Genomic DNA, 15,328 nt, shown 5'->3' with positions numbered 1-15,328 from the left:
GATCACGTACACGACGTGTGGCACAAAGCAGGAGCTCGAGCTGTCGATTTGATTGGCAAACTAACACAATCATGTTTGTTCTCTTTGGCTGTTGAAGTGTTTCTGATTCTGATGCCTAGAACTGTTAGCAACATAACCCCCGGTGATTATGGACATTGGGCTCTTGCTGTTACATGTATACATGTACTGGAGAGTTGAGGTGCAGCTGTTTGCTGTGAGGAATCATTTGTTTGATCAATTTCACGATGGCTATCATAGTTGAAGCATTCCATGGAGGCTCCCATAAGCAACTGGTAGACCTCCTCTGTAACTCTCATAAGTTCTGCAAAGTCTATACGGCACCTGCCAGGAAGTTTCCTTGGCGATTGCGAACCTCGGCACTGTATTTTGCCAATGTCATCGAGTCCCACCCGGATTGCAAGTAGGTTACAGTAGCGTAAAGTGAGGTGCAGCTTTGAAACTACTATACTAGCATTATGGTTACACTGAACCAGTCCAGCACCATACATGCATGTCGCATGTCATGACAATATCTTTCTGTCAAAGCTATGATGAGCATCTCAGCATTCACTGCCAGTGAATAATTCTAATGAAATAAAATTAGATGAGCCGTCATCATCAAACAATCTTTAATATTCATAGCCCTGATTAAATTACTGTCTCCGCGTCGCTTATATTTTAGGATGGCAATAAACAGAATCAGCTGAAGCGTCATGTTACGAAGGTTTTATTGAAATGTCACGAACAAATTCTAGAGAAAGTGGTGATGGACAAAGAAATAACTATGATGGAAATGTAATGTGAAGAACAATAATAGGAACGATGAAAAACATAAAAATGCATCGAACTAGCTTTCGCACAACGCTCATCAGGAAGCATTGTTGTACTAATTAACAAATTGCAACACAGATTACTATAAATGATCAATAGTATATATATAATTATTATCAACAATTCAACATATTTCGCTTGGTGAATACTAGTACACAAGTTGACAAAAAGAATAATTGTGTTTATTAGCAAGAGTGCGTACCCCCGTTTCCTGTTTCAACTCCCTCCAACTTATGAACAGCACATCAAATCACTTACTAATATTTTAAGTTTCTGTGCTCTCACCGGTATGAAAAGATTCTGTCCTGGTCTGTAGGAAGTCACAGATGAGATATTCCCGATTGAGAAGATAAAAGTTTTGTGATTGCAATTGTAGTATAAGAAATTTGAAGTATGTTACTGACGGTACAATGTGATTCGGGAATTGACATGATAGGCTACATGTAAGATACATAAAACTCTCCTCCTCCATGCGCTCTAAAGCCGACCATAGCCATTACCCACACCAATAATTTCAAACAAAGAAGGGGTCACGGGTAAAACATTTCTACATGTATATGATTTTTTTTAAATGTACGTGTGTGTGTGTGTGAGAGAGAGAGAGAGAGAGAGAGAGAGAGAGAGAGAGAGAGAGAGAGAGAGAGAGAGAGAGACAGAGAGAGAGAGAGACAGGAACAGACAGACAGAGACATGCAGATAGACAGACAACCAGAGAGAGAGACCTTTGACCTTTGACCTTTGACGCCCATCGCCGGAGGCGATGATAGCAATGCTACGGCAGAAGCCATAGCAACTTGTGCTGGGATTACACCATTCAACAGCTTGCAAGGCTGAAGAATTGACCGTCACTATTCAGCCTGGTCTACACCATACAGCTATTTGGAGTGACATTTTCTGGCCAGTGAATCCCTATTTTTGGTCTTTTTCATTTTTTTCCCCGCACACACACCACACCACATACTCCGGCATGCACTGGCTGTTGGTAACCACCCAGGAGAATGAAAGAAAAGTCAGGAAGAGTCTGAGAAAGAGAAGAAAGACGTGTGTGACCATAATCGTCGGGAATCGAACCCGCAATCTATCGATTGGAAATCGCTGCACATACCACTGCACCATATGGGCACAGAGAGAAAGACACACACACACACACCTCAGACCTCAGACATGCCCATCGCGGAAGCGATGATAGCGAACAGCTATGTTAGACATAGCAACTTGTGCTGGGATTACACCATTCAACAGCTTGCAAGGCTGATGAATTGACCGCCACTATTTTTAGCCTGGTATCCACCACACAGCTGTTTGAAGGGATTCACACACACACACAAACACACACACACACACACAGCATGGTGTTGGTGCACCAATTCCTGAAAGCCACTCAGTGCACAAAGGCATGCGCAGTACACTCTACTTTGAAAGTTGGATTTTGCTATTTAAACCGATATTTTTTTCGCGTGTTGTCTGTGCTGATAGAGTTCTCTTTGCCACTAGCACTCTCAACCTGGCGGAGCTGTGTGGTCTACGTCCGGATCTAGGCAGGATGACCAAGGTGCTGTACTTTCATGAAAACCAGCTAGTGTACCCTGTTCAGAAGACCAGTGACCTGGATTTTCAGCTGGGCTATGCGCAGATTACTTCCAGGTTAGTACACAGGCGAGAGAGAGAGAGAGAGAGAGAGAGAGAGAGAGAGAGAGAGAGAGAGAGAGAGAGACCGGTGCTTGCATTCATGACAACTGACGCGCAAAGACATGCAACACCTAGCACACAGTCATTTTATCTTACTGTGCCTGCTGGTTTTTCTCCTGATCTCAGTCTTGATGTCTCACTCATTGTTTGTGCAGCCTGGTTGCTGACCTGGTTGTGTTTAACTCACGGTTTAACCGGGACTCATTCCTGGATAATGTTGAGCCACACTTGAAGCTCATGCCCGACATGCAGGTCAAAGGTGTCCGCAAGATGATCGAGAGCAAGTGCCACGTCCTCTACTACCCACTGCAACTGGAGAAACTGTCATTGGCAGCGGCTGAGTTCCGGAGCGACAGTACTGGTGCATCTGCTGCTACTGGCGCCGAGAGTGAGGTGGCAGGTGCTACTGCCGGCAGCAAGTGTCTGGTGACCAGTGACGCGTGTACTGAGCAGATGGGAAAGCCTGCCTCTACACTGCCCACTGCTGATACAGCAGCAGCACCACCATCACTGCCCACTGCTGATACAGCAGCAGCACCACCATCACTGCCACCGCCGGACCATCAGGTGGGTTCCTGTGCTTTACCTACTTCGAAGTATGCATGTCTCTTATGTTCGTTTCTACCAGTTAGCAACACTGAAACTTCCCCATGTGGATTAATTAGACATGAGTTTCCCATAATTCTTATTGCAGCGCTATGACATGCATTTGTGCTGTATGTGGTTTTCCTATGTTGCAGGTTACCTCCAGTGAGGCGCCGGAGTCATCTTCAATCACGACAATGTCAGAATGTAGTTCAGATGTTTCCCAGTCTAATGCTGCATCCAAGTACAGGCCACTGCATATTATCTGGCCGCATAGATGGTAGGATGACTGACCTATGCACTTTGTTTTCTAATGGGATGGGAGGGGGGGGGGGGGGGAGGGGGCGCTTGTTAATAATGTTGTTATCTGTATACTTTAGCTTCAAATATTTCACTGCAACACTTGCGTGTGTGTAATTTGATAATTAATTTTTAACCACCCGTAGCACCATATAATATCGTTGGTGTGCAGGATACATGACAGCAGGGTGTCTTCAAAATGTATCTCCATCAATATTTTCGAGGAGCTGGATTGTATCTTTTTCTTCCGGCTCTGCCAAGAAAGAAGGGGAGATAATGAAACATGAGGGAATGTTTCACGTTCTTGTCATGTGGTGGTCGGAATTGCAGTGAAACAGCTTCCTGTTCTCTCTCTCTCTCTCTCTCACACACACACACGCACACACACACACACACACACACACACACACACACACACACACACACACACTTTCTGCCACGTTTACAGGGAACATGACAAAAACCCGGAAGTTCTCTTTGCTGCACTGAAAGTGCTGGTCACAGAAGGCCAAAAATTCTGTGTGTCTATCATCGGCGAGGCCTACCATGAGGTGCCAGGTCAGTGAATCCATGTGTGCTTGTGTGTGTGTGTGTGTGTGTGTGTGTGTGTGTATGTGTGTGTGTGTGCCAGCTAGGTCGGTTGGCGGGTACACTCATGCCAGATATTGTTGGGTCTGTTGCCAACGGGCTCGGCTGCTTGAAGGTGTAATGTTGTACCTACCACCTTTGTTGGTTTCCACCCACACTAGTAGCAGGCAGTACCTTCAAAGTTTGGGGATTTCAGTCGGTTGTTGGGCGGTTCAGTAGCCAATTGAGTCATCTTTCCAAGATTCCTTTTGAGTATCTCTCCCCTCTCCCGGGGAGGCCCACGTGACCAGTTTTGGCAGTGAGCAAGTACAGTACAGTACAGTGTGTGTGTGTGTGTGTGTGTGTGTGTGTGTGTGTGCGCGCGTGCGTGCGTGCGTGCATGGTGTGTGTAGATGAGAGAGGATCAGTGACTGAACAAATGTGGACATGCTTCACTTGTATCACAGCGAACTCTCCCAAACGGTTGCCAATGTTTGTTCCCGTGTGCCTCCGTCTATTGACCCTATCTGTCCTTGTGCAGTGCAGATGTGTTCATGTCATCGCGAGAATGGCTAAAACCTCACATTGTTCACTGGGGCTACCTGAAGAGCCGTTCCGAATATCTGCGAGCCCTGCAATCGGCTGATGTAGTCGTTTCAACAGCCATGCATGAGTTTTTCGGAGTAGCCATGTAAGTTTAGGTCTAGATTTTGCGGAGAAGCGAGTGTCTGGATTGTTCTCCCTTCTGTACAGGCATGATGTGTGTTCATGTACTTCAAAGTTTGTGCTATTCCTGTAGGGAGACAGGTGCACTATCTGCACTATGGTAAGTAGATACAGAATGCAATAGTTATGCGTGTTGGTTGTTGAACAACTGATGTCCTGTACTGGCTAACCACACATTCTTGTGAATGATATTCGCAGTCCCCCGCTCTCGATAGTGCACACTTACGGTCTTCGCAGCTAGTCCACTGGAATGTACACTAATGAATAGCCCTCTTCTTCTTTTTTATAGCTGCTTTCTACAAGTACAGTCAGCTGTCACGTGCATAGTTATGCTGTCCTCTTTATCTGGTTCCCAGTCAACCTGAGTGAAGCCAAATCAACTGGCACGAAATTAGAGCAGGCACATGTTTTCAAGGTGAAATATTTAGATTGCCCAGTTCCCTTGCCTATCCGGATATCTCTACTGAAGTATGAAGAACATGGGTGCTACTAATACTGACGTGCATGTATCTTGTCTCTGATTCATGTTTCTTTTCGTCACAGGCTGGAAGCTGTGCACAGTGGTTGTTACCCACTGTGTCCCAATCGCCTTGTCTATCCAGAGATTTTCCCCAGTATGTATCACTGCCATGCGGGTGCATGCACCATGCATGTACAGTACACACACACAAACACACACCACACACACCACACACGCACACACACACACACACACACACACACACACACACACACACACACACACACACACACACCATTGGACCATTGGATGCCCATCGCCGGAGGCGATGATAGCGATGCTAGAGCAGAAGCCATAGCAGCTTGTGCTGGGATTGCACCATTCAACAGCTTGCAAGGCTGAAGAATTGACCGCCACTATTCAGCCTGGTCTACACCACACAGCTATGAAGTGGCTTTTTCTGGCCAGTGAATCCCTACTTTTTGGTCTTTTTTATTTATTTTTCCTCGCACACACATCACACCACATACTCTGGCAGGCACTGGCTGTTGGTAACCACCCAGGAGAATGAAAGAAAAGTCAGGAAGAGTCTGAGAAAGAGAAGAAAGATGTGTGTGACCATAATCGTAGGGAATCGAACCCGCAACCTATCGATTGGAAATCGCTGCACATACCACTGCACCATATGGGACACACATATACACACACACACACACACACACACACACACACACACACACACACACACACACACACACACACACACACACACACACACACTCATGTGCACAAGCGTGTACGCACACTCACATGCACAACTGTACATTGTATACATCATGTACACTGACGTAGAAGTATGCTCATTACTGTGCGGATATGAACCGGAGGTTGGATGTACATGACGTGTATAGATCCAGAACCATCACTGGTCTACGTCAGGGAGTCGTACTCAAACTAGGGAGGTGACACGGCACAGAAATCCGTGTCACAGGGGTTGACTCGCACCCGTGACCCCTCGTTGTTATTTTTGGAATAGTTCAGTCCAGTCCAGTCCGAAAGGTCATACTCGGATCGACTCGCCTTCTGTACTTCACCTCCAAGCGTGCAACGCAAGACCCGCAAAGTATGATTTTTCTGTGGGGAACGATTTTGCCATCGATCAAGTTTTTATAGGAGTGCTCAAGCATACTACGATTGCTGAGACGTCCCGAGCACGCTTGTTCAGGTTCTCTATTTTTGACGAGCCGGTCCTACAGCCCCCTACATTGTATCTAACGACGTAGGAGCTGACAATGTAAGAGGATTTCCCTGGAAATAATGATGATGGTGGTGTGACTGCTGCAGGAAAAATGCTGGCTGTTTATGACAGTATGACTAGATGTACAATGTAGCTCTCTTGTATGGTACTTAACCCCTGCTAGAAATGTGTTGTTTAGGAAGACTGGTGTATTGTGCAAGTCATAAAGAAGAAATGGGGCAGATACACGACTTACAATTTTCAAAAACCCGCTTCGTGTTATGTCTAATTTGTGTCAAAATTGTAATATTTAGACATGACAATATCATTGGCTGTACTTCTCTAATATGGTACATAACCCCTGCTATAAATGTGTTATTTAGGCAGACTGGACCATTGTGCAAGTCATAAAGAAGAAATGGGGGCAGATAACGACTTACATTTTTCAAAACCTGGCTTCGTGTTATGTGTAATTTGTGTCAAAAATGTAGTATTTCAACATGACAATATCACTGGCTGTACTTCTCTTATATGGTACTTAACCCCTGCTAGAAATGTGTTGTTTAGGAAGACTGGTGTATTGTGCAAGTCATAAAGAAGAAATAGGGCAGATACACGACTTACAATTTTCAAAAACCAGCTTCGTGTTATGTGCAATTTGGGTCAATTTTTAGTATTCGGATTAACCTAGGATACGACTCTGAACAGTTCTGAACAGTTACCGTAACACTACACGCTGTCTCATAACTGCTGCTGTTGCCATCACTGCTATCAAGTAGTTCGGACATGGCAGGAGGTAAACAAATTGCTGGTAGTCTTTCAAAGAATACTGGCGAGTGATGGGCTGTAAACGAAATGTGCTGCCTCAATAATTTCAAAAACTAGACACCCATGCTGCACGCTTGGAGGTGAAGTACAGAAGGCGAGTCGATCCGAGTATGACCTTTCGGACTGGACTGGACTGAACTATTCCAAAAATAACAACGAGGGGTCACGGGTGCGAGTCAACCCCTGTGACACGGATTTCTGTGCCGTGTCACCTCCCTAGTTTGAGTACGACTCTCTGGTCTACGTGCATAAGCATTGTGTTGCACACTGTGCATCACATTTTTTATGACAATCAGGACATACAGTGCACACACGTTTACTGTAAAACGGGTAACGTTTGCGACAATAAATGTTTGCGTTTTACAAATAGAGACTGGTTTGCGCTGTTTAATGTTTGCGAGTCGTTCTACACAGTCGAGTCAGTCCTTGCACTGAACTTTACATGGCGCGAGTTTGCGTTGTTCAAAGTTTGCGATTCGGGGCCTCTCGCAAAATTCGCAAACATTTTTACGTCGCAATAGTTACCCGTTTTACAGTATTCTTCGAGCTCTGGATGAGCTACTCTCCAACTCCGTGGCCTCAAATAATGAAATGTCACTTAGTCTAGGAAGAAGCTGGCCCAGCTTATTTGTCAGTGTTCTTTCAATCTCCTTTAGAACTGTATTGTCATGCCTTTCTACATGCAAAAGGGCAGGGATGTGAGTAGATGAGAATCACTTAGAAGGGGATGCTTCTTCAATTTGCATTGCTTTTGGGTGTAAATACACCTCCTAACTACTTCTGAGTACATTTTGTTGTTGTTTTTCCTGTAGAAGAATGCCTGTACTCCACGGACAATCAGCTGACGAAGAAGCTGCGCACATTCTGTCGTTTCCCCCACTTGGCCAAGGTATCTCTAGAGGTAAGATCGCGAACGTCGGTCATGATGACAGCAATGCACTGGATCAAACTACTACACAAGTTACCGTATATTCTCTATTAGAAGCGCTGTGCTTATAATCAACACACCTCTACCCCGCGCTTATATTGGAGACCGTGCTTATATTTTTTCAACCAATAACTCCATACAGAGCAAGAAGAAATGCAATGCCATGCTAGATGCCATGCACGCAACACTGAATTCCACTGAGACCGTGCTAATAATGGAGACTGTGCTTATAAGTTATGTTTCGAAAGGTGCTCACAGTGTGCTAGTAATAATGGAGACATGCGCTTATAGTAGAGAATATACGGTACATGGCAGCCCTGTGTAGATGACACTGCCCACATAATAACAGTATACGAGATTGTGAAGCCAGATTCTGTGTGATGTTGCTGCAGATCGACTTGGAGCGCTTTGACTGGGACAAGACGCTGAAGCAGGCGTACACCGACCTACTCAGCGGCAAAGAACCATCTTGGAGTGTACCAGGCTGAGTGCAAACCCGGACATGCATTTACTGTGTATCTACTTTGAAGTATGCACATGCACATTGAAAGCGTCAAACACAACCTGGACTGTATTGGCTCCGACTTGGTGCTCAACTCGATGGAACCTCTATGGTGGATGACTGGGCTATGGGCCAACTGTGCAGATTCTGGGGCATTAGTGCAACTGAACGCAACAGAAAGCAAAACTCCGTACATACGTGGCTAGCATGGTCCCACCAACACCTGTGTTCTCATTCAAGTTCTGACTGTGCTCCTGAAAGCCTAGGATGTCAATTCAAGCAACAGCAATTTTAAAGATGCTTGGTATCTTTGGCCTGGCAAGTTTCAACCAAGCTAGTGATTTCACCCAGCACAACGGGACACAGGCTCTACCGTACCTGTTTGCTCCGAGCATTTCCACGTGACCATCAACATTCATCAGTACTCCTGCATGTCAGCGTGAAACCAGAGGTAGATATGCAAAACTTTGCCCTTCATGGTTGTTGGCCCTGGTCAGTGTATGGTGGATTTCATCATAGCTGGCTGCTCATGAAACTTATAGTGATAGGCAGTGGCGTAGTGCGTACTGTACAACCGAGCTGGGCTTGTGCAGCAGTGGACTTTATTGTGCTTGTATGCACAGCAGCACTAAAACGATGTAATCCAGGAATTTTGCCATGCCAGCAAGTTTCGAGTTGCGTACTATGGCTTTCGTGTACTCTTGGCGACTCACGGTTGCGTGAGGTCATTTGGATGTTTGTATTGTTCCTGTGCCTGAGCCATGTTTATTTATTTCCTAAGCATCATTGTTGCAACACTCGCCCAGCACCATAGGCCATTAGTACCTGTGCAGTGCTAACATAGGCAGTCGCTTTCATTATTTTCATAGCATTCAAGATCTTAGAAGTTAGAACAAAACGAAATACCCTGTGATTGAGCAAATAAAAACATAAAGAGCAACTGATTGGAGCGCTTTGAGTAGCGCTTTGAGTAGCGCTTACACAAATGTACCCGGGTTGGTAATTCTTTTCTGAAGCCAACTGCAAATTTTCTCATGAAAAAATCAATGGTTCGCTCTGTGATGGCCAGTGCGTTACCTAAAACAGATAAGTTCAAGTTTCTTTGAGAGCGCTATGTGTCATCGGAGTTGATGTGTGCAAAGTGTTTTGTAAAACTGTTCTCCAGTCTGTGTACAGTTCCCTGGAAGTTAAAACCGGTCGGGTAATCCTCGTCTGGATTGGCTTGGTCATCGTAGACAAAGTGCTTTCCGAATTCGATCGCCAGTGATGACTTCACCAGTCCAATGCCGCCGAGTTTCTCTGGCGCCTCGTGATAGATGCGCCCGGTGCCTGGCAGCATGAACAAAGACTGTGGCTGGAATGGAATACTAAGGATCTGATGCAGATCACCACCATACCATAACTTGTACACCTCGTCATCGCCACCATCAGTACTGCTCCGATGCTGCTGCTGCTGCTGCTCTGTACCTTGTGTTGCACTTGATGATAACTGCACTGGTTGTTCACCAGTGGTCATTGCTGATTGTGGATCATTCCAGTCAACAGGTACAGTGCCACGCGACAGCTGGGAAAAGACCACTGGCAGATCATCACAGCATACGTAGTTTATCTCTGGACCGCATGGTGAGTAGAACGGAAACTCGTCCCGGTAGCGGCTTGTGTCGTTTGCCTTCAGGCGCCGAAAGAAGAATCTGAGAAAGGCCCTGTCTGGACGGAGAAAAAGAGAGGGAGGGAGAGAGAGAGAGAGAGAGAGAGAGAGAGAGAGAGAGAGAGAGAGAGAGAGAGAGAGAGAGAGAGAGAGAGAGAGAGAGAGAGAGAGAGAGAGAGAGAGAGAGAGAGAGAGAGAGAGAGAGAGAGAGAGAGAGAGAGAGAGAGAGAGAGAGAGAGAGAGAGAGAGAGAAGAGAAAGAGAGAGAGCTACTAACTCGACAATCCCATGGCCAAGAGTGCGAATTTTTAAAGGGGAAGTATACCCTAAAATCAAATTTTCACCAGTTGTAGTCTTCGGGGTGCTGAGTCGAATGGTCTTGGTCCGAGGAAGCTGAGGCGCTTCCTTCCTACTTGAATCCCAATCGAACCCGCGCACTTCCACCGAAACTGGGTGACTGCGCCCTACTAGATGGGGATTTGTATGCAAAATCTCACTAAAAGCGCCGTTTCGTTCTTATAAAAGCACGGATGACCGCGATTGGCCCATATGTTGTAGTCTTTTGGACGCTGAGTCGACTGGTTTTGGTCCGAAAAGGCTGCGATGCAGCGTTCCTCCTTTATTCCCAATCGAACATGGTTGAACAAGCGGTCACGTGCTCCTGCGTACACCAGTCACCTGGTCACCGTGCCTGCAGGGTACAACTTACTAGCCTGTTTGACCTTTTTTGGGTGCAGTCCTGTCACTCGAGTTGAACTCGAGTTGAACCTTGGTGTGAAAGTTGTCGCCTGCTGGCGTGGTGACCAGGTGATTTGGGCACCCAGGAGCACGTGACCGCTTCTTCAACCATGTTCGATTGGGAATAAAGGAGGAACGCTGCATCGCAGCCTTTTCGGACCAAAACCAGTCGACTCAGCGTCCAAAAGACTACAACATATGGGCCAATCGCGGTCATCCGTGCTTTTATAAGAACGAAACGGCGCTTTTAGTGAGATTTTGCATACAAATCCCCATCTAGTAGGGCGCAGTCACCCAGTTTCGGTGGAAGTGCGCGGGTTCGATTGGGATTCAAGTAGGAAGGAAGCGTCGCAGCTTCCTCGGACCAAGACCATTCGACTCAGCACCCAGAAGACTACAACTGGTGAAAATTTGATTTTAGGGTATACTTCCCCTTTAACGACATCAGTTGCTGTAGCCATTTGGCTCACTGATGCTATCAAGCGTGGCCACGGATCAAATGGCAAAGAACCTGTACAAAGGACAGTAGATCTACGACACCGCATCGTACGTGACAAGCCGAGAAAGGCCTATGCACTTGATCCTACTTCCGCCGAAAAGTCAAATTCCACTGTGGGCACTACACACACTTCACTGCAGGCAGTGTACTTCTCATAGCCGCGTGTACTCCTGAGAAGAGAAACTAGCGACAAACGCGGACATTGCATACATATCAGTCACTCCATAACGCGCCTTGGATGTGCCCGGGGGACTACCGTTGTCTAGTTTCCATTCATCTGACCTTGTCAAGCCCCTGGGCCAGTACAATCATCAGCCTCCCAATAGGTAATAGTTCTTTTCGTATGTATGCATGTACGTGTGGCTACTAGTAGTGCCTCTCATAGTTATTGTCTGTTGATTGCCTTTGCGCGTGATTTCTAGCGCTGTATGTTGTGTCCCAAGAAACAATGCGCACTTGCACTATCACATCTTTTAGAGCTGTTATCCTCCAACACCTCAGTTTCCTACGGCATGCCACATTTCTACCGGTATGTAGAAAGCGTGGAATTTTTAGTGTCACCCTTTATAACATCATTTTTTCACCTCAACCATTCATTATCAGTTATTCTACTACTACAATTATGTAGTACCTGCACTGATGAGCTTTGTTGGAGCGAAACAGCTGTCTAGAGGGTTTGACAACATAAAACTCTCAATGGAATTGTCCTCAATGTGGTGATCATATACAAGTGGAGCGGGTTGGCCAAGAGCGCACGGTGGAATGTGTTGGCCAAGAGCGCATCGTGGAATGGTGGACTGACTGATATGGTGGGTACAGTACTCCGTTTGTGTATTTTCATAGACACCTTTGTATTATGCATAGAGATCTATCTACTGTACATGTACACGTGTATCCAATTAATATTAGTACTTGTGCATGTACCTTTGAAACACGTGACGAAATTCTTGATTTTCGTGTCGTCCAAAAATAGCTGTCCCTGATGATCGATGAAATAGAAATATTCCCTTTGCTGATCACCAACCGACTGCCCCTGCTCGTAGAGAAACGTGGAACCAGTGGTGGTGAATCTCCTACCTCCAAGTCCAACCCTGGCCGTCAGCAAAGGGACTCTTCTAAGGAATATCATTTCAAAAAAATGAGATGACTACATTATAAAATTGACAAAAACACAGCTTGCTTCTTCTCCAAAAATAGGAACGAGAATCTGTTACTTGGTACCACACCTACATGTACACAGTAGTAGTGTCAGTACATGCAGAGCAGAACTCGAGATCAGAATGAACTTCTTTTCATCTCCAACTACTTTGCCAAGTCAAGGAAAATAATAATTTCTTTCTTTTGAAAGCCCGAAGTTCAAATTTTTAAAGTAACATTAGTTGTGACGTGTACGTGCAGCACAAGCCCTTTTAATTTTACACGTGTTACGTGTAGATCTACGTGCATATGCGTGTTTATGTGTAGATCTACGTGTGCTTGTTTTGAGGCATACACTGATACAGTCAGTACAAAAAAAAGTAATGTACTGTACAGTCATGATCATGTTCATTTTTATAGGGAAAATGGAATGGTCCATTTTCCCTACTAAAACTAAAAGGAACAAGGAGTTGGTGTATTAATTACCCTACTTCCGCACATATATTAAAGCGCATGTGCTTATGGCCAGATATAAAGTGCACCCCCCCCCCCCCCCCCCCAATTATAAACGCATGTGCTATGTGAACACTATTTTGTGAAACACCCGGGAGCTGAATATACCACTAAGCATTGTGATAATACCATCATGTGCTTCTACCCGGACATGTTCGCACAGCAAAAAAGCTCTTTTGTAGCAAATTTTCGCTTATAAGCCCATACGCATGTGGGGAAGTACGGTATAACTTCTTGCTCCACATCTTTACCACTGCCAGTACAAGCACCAGTTCATTTTCAAAACGTAAGAACTCCCAACAGGTACTCTTAGAATCCACCCGGTGTTTGTGTGTGTGTGTGCGTGCATGCAGTTTATACCCCGCTGTGATTCCAACCTTGAAATATTCGTTACATGCACATATACCTGCATATACGCAATTTCAAAGCATATCTAAAGCTTCAGGAGGCAAACTGTAGTTTGGAATATCATTGGAATGCAAATCGAACCTAGACAAGAATTATTTCAACAACCATGCAGAATCTGCATGCACTAAGAAAAAACGTTCAACCAAAGGAGTAAAAAAAGCACTTCATGTTAAAATAATCAAGTGTTAGATGTGGTTGACTAGGTCCAAGCAGAAGGTTCACACGGTGGCGCGCAGTGGAGGTGAAATGAGAATAACGCCATCACCGCGCACAAATAGCATCGGGACTGTTCTCTTTGATGTCTGTTCGCAAAACAACACACAAAGAAAGAACATTCTATTCTATACAATATATCCAGAATAAGCCAAGGTATTTGAATAACAAAAAAGGACCATGACATACTCATCCATGAGCAATGAATGGACAACACATAAGTAATACTACAATGCCCCACACTGTGCTTTTAAGAGTTGCACGACCGTATTTCACTCCGCAGCACAGTAGAACTAGTATCTATGTGACACGATCGGCCGAACAGGCAGATTGCCAAAGAGTGTGCGGCACACACACACACCACCGTATCCAGTGAACAAACACGGGCAGTCTAGTATTGGTGGTGGTCAGTTTGACTGCACACCATACACAGCATGTTAAAGTGAAGCTTGGGTATATAGCGAAACACCAGTAGGAAGGCACAGCATACCCCTATTTCCGATATGTCACTACAGCCAGCGTTGACATACCGAACACGATTATCTAAGACTGACTGTATCATACTAATATGCTGCACACTTCAGTCTTCTAGTGGAATTTTGACCAAGAAAATGCCATTACCACAGTAACTGGGTCTCAGTGCTGCAACTCAAGGGTCTCGTAGCGCCTAGAGTTGGGATTCCACCTGGAGTATACGCCACTGGAGGCAACCGCCACGTCAACATACATGCATGCTTACAAACTTTAATAAGAGTTCCCGCTTTTTGTTGTTATTAGAAATGAACACATCGGCTAAGCTTGCAAGGTGGATAGTTAATTTGCTCGCCAGATGCACACTTTCTATTTTCTAATTATTTCAGTCACATGGTATCGTGTGTAAAAAATTATTTACCTTGTAAATTTGTTCATACGTTTCTTCGTCCACTTCTACAGTGGTTATGGTCTCCTCCACGTCACCGAGAATCATATTTAGATGTTGGTCATACGCCTGAGGTGAAGAGAGAGAGAGAGAGAGAGAGAGAGAGAGAGAGAGAGGGGGGGGGGGGGGGGGGGCATTGAGAAGAAAAGTGCAGGATATTGTAAAAGATGATTAGATGATGAGCTTAAAGCCTTAAACCCACTTCATTCTTGCTTTCATAAATAATGCTTAGAAACGTATATGTACGAGAACGTAAGGCCTTTGCAAATTATTTGAAGATCAGAGAAGTACAGTCATGTATGTGAGGTCAATATTGACTTACATGCAATTTCCCTCTAAGCTCACGCTCATTGCGCATTTTTACGTAAATCCGCTCATCCAAACTGAGGCGAACGAGATCGAGTGGCTCCTCGACAGCGCTTACAGGCTCGGTTGGCTCTGCTGCTTCTGCCATTTTCTCAGTTGAATAAACAAACTCGTTCAATGCTATTGCATGATTGCAGAAAAGATTTTGAATGCAATGAAGGAAAAACAGGAACACGAAAATATTGCGGGAAAATCTTTTCTCCTGGGCCTTGCTAGCATGCTTCGCCTTGATGTG

The 15,328-nt window shown here is 45.2% G+C and overlaps 2 protein-coding genes and 1 long non-coding RNA gene across 3 annotated transcripts; 1 reads left to right on the top strand and 2 right to left on the bottom strand.

The window, feature by feature from the left end:
- The first annotated feature begins 40 nt into the window (after nucleotides 1-40).
- Nucleotides 41-10,447, top strand: LOC135815211 (tRNA-queuosine alpha-mannosyltransferase-like). The gene is made up of 9 exons (XM_065328473.1): nucleotides 41-421; nucleotides 2,308-2,475; nucleotides 2,676-3,087; nucleotides 3,261-3,385; nucleotides 3,854-3,963; nucleotides 4,519-4,663; nucleotides 5,242-5,312; nucleotides 8,036-8,124; nucleotides 8,544-10,447. Exons 1-9 carry the CDS (start codon nucleotides 246-248, stop codon nucleotides 8,637-8,639), a joined length of 1,392 nt encoding a protein of 463 aa, XP_065184545.1. The 5' UTR covers nucleotides 41-245; the 3' UTR covers nucleotides 8,640-10,447.
- On the bottom strand, nucleotides 2,646-15,094 carry LOC135815213 (uncharacterized). Its single transcript, XR_010553270.1, has 3 exons — nucleotides 15,050-15,094; nucleotides 14,701-14,796; nucleotides 2,646-2,655 (listed from the first exon to the last, which is right to left on the bottom strand). It is a non-coding gene; the product is annotated as an uncharacterized LOC135815213 (long non-coding RNA).
- Nucleotides 9,502-12,852, bottom strand: LOC135815212 (UPF0598 protein CG30010-like). Its single transcript, XM_065328474.1, has 2 exons — nucleotides 12,462-12,852; nucleotides 9,502-10,360 (listed from the first exon to the last, which is right to left on the bottom strand). The coding sequence occupies exons 1-2, from the start codon at nucleotides 12,664-12,666 to the stop codon at nucleotides 9,765-9,767; spliced, it is 801 nt and encodes a 266-aa protein (XP_065184546.1). The 5' UTR covers nucleotides 12,667-12,852; the 3' UTR covers nucleotides 9,502-9,764.
- Nucleotides 15,095-15,328: the final 234 nt, after the last annotated feature.

This window comes from Sycon ciliatum, chromosome 4, assembly GCF_964019385.1.
Source record: "Sycon ciliatum chromosome 4, ocSycCili1.1, whole genome shotgun sequence".
In the NCBI taxonomy this organism is placed as follows: domain Eukaryota; kingdom Metazoa; phylum Porifera; class Calcarea; order Leucosolenida; family Sycettidae; genus Sycon; species Sycon ciliatum.
The sequence above is the reverse complement of the archived record's forward strand: the minus strand, read 5'-3'. Positions and strand labels throughout refer to the sequence as shown.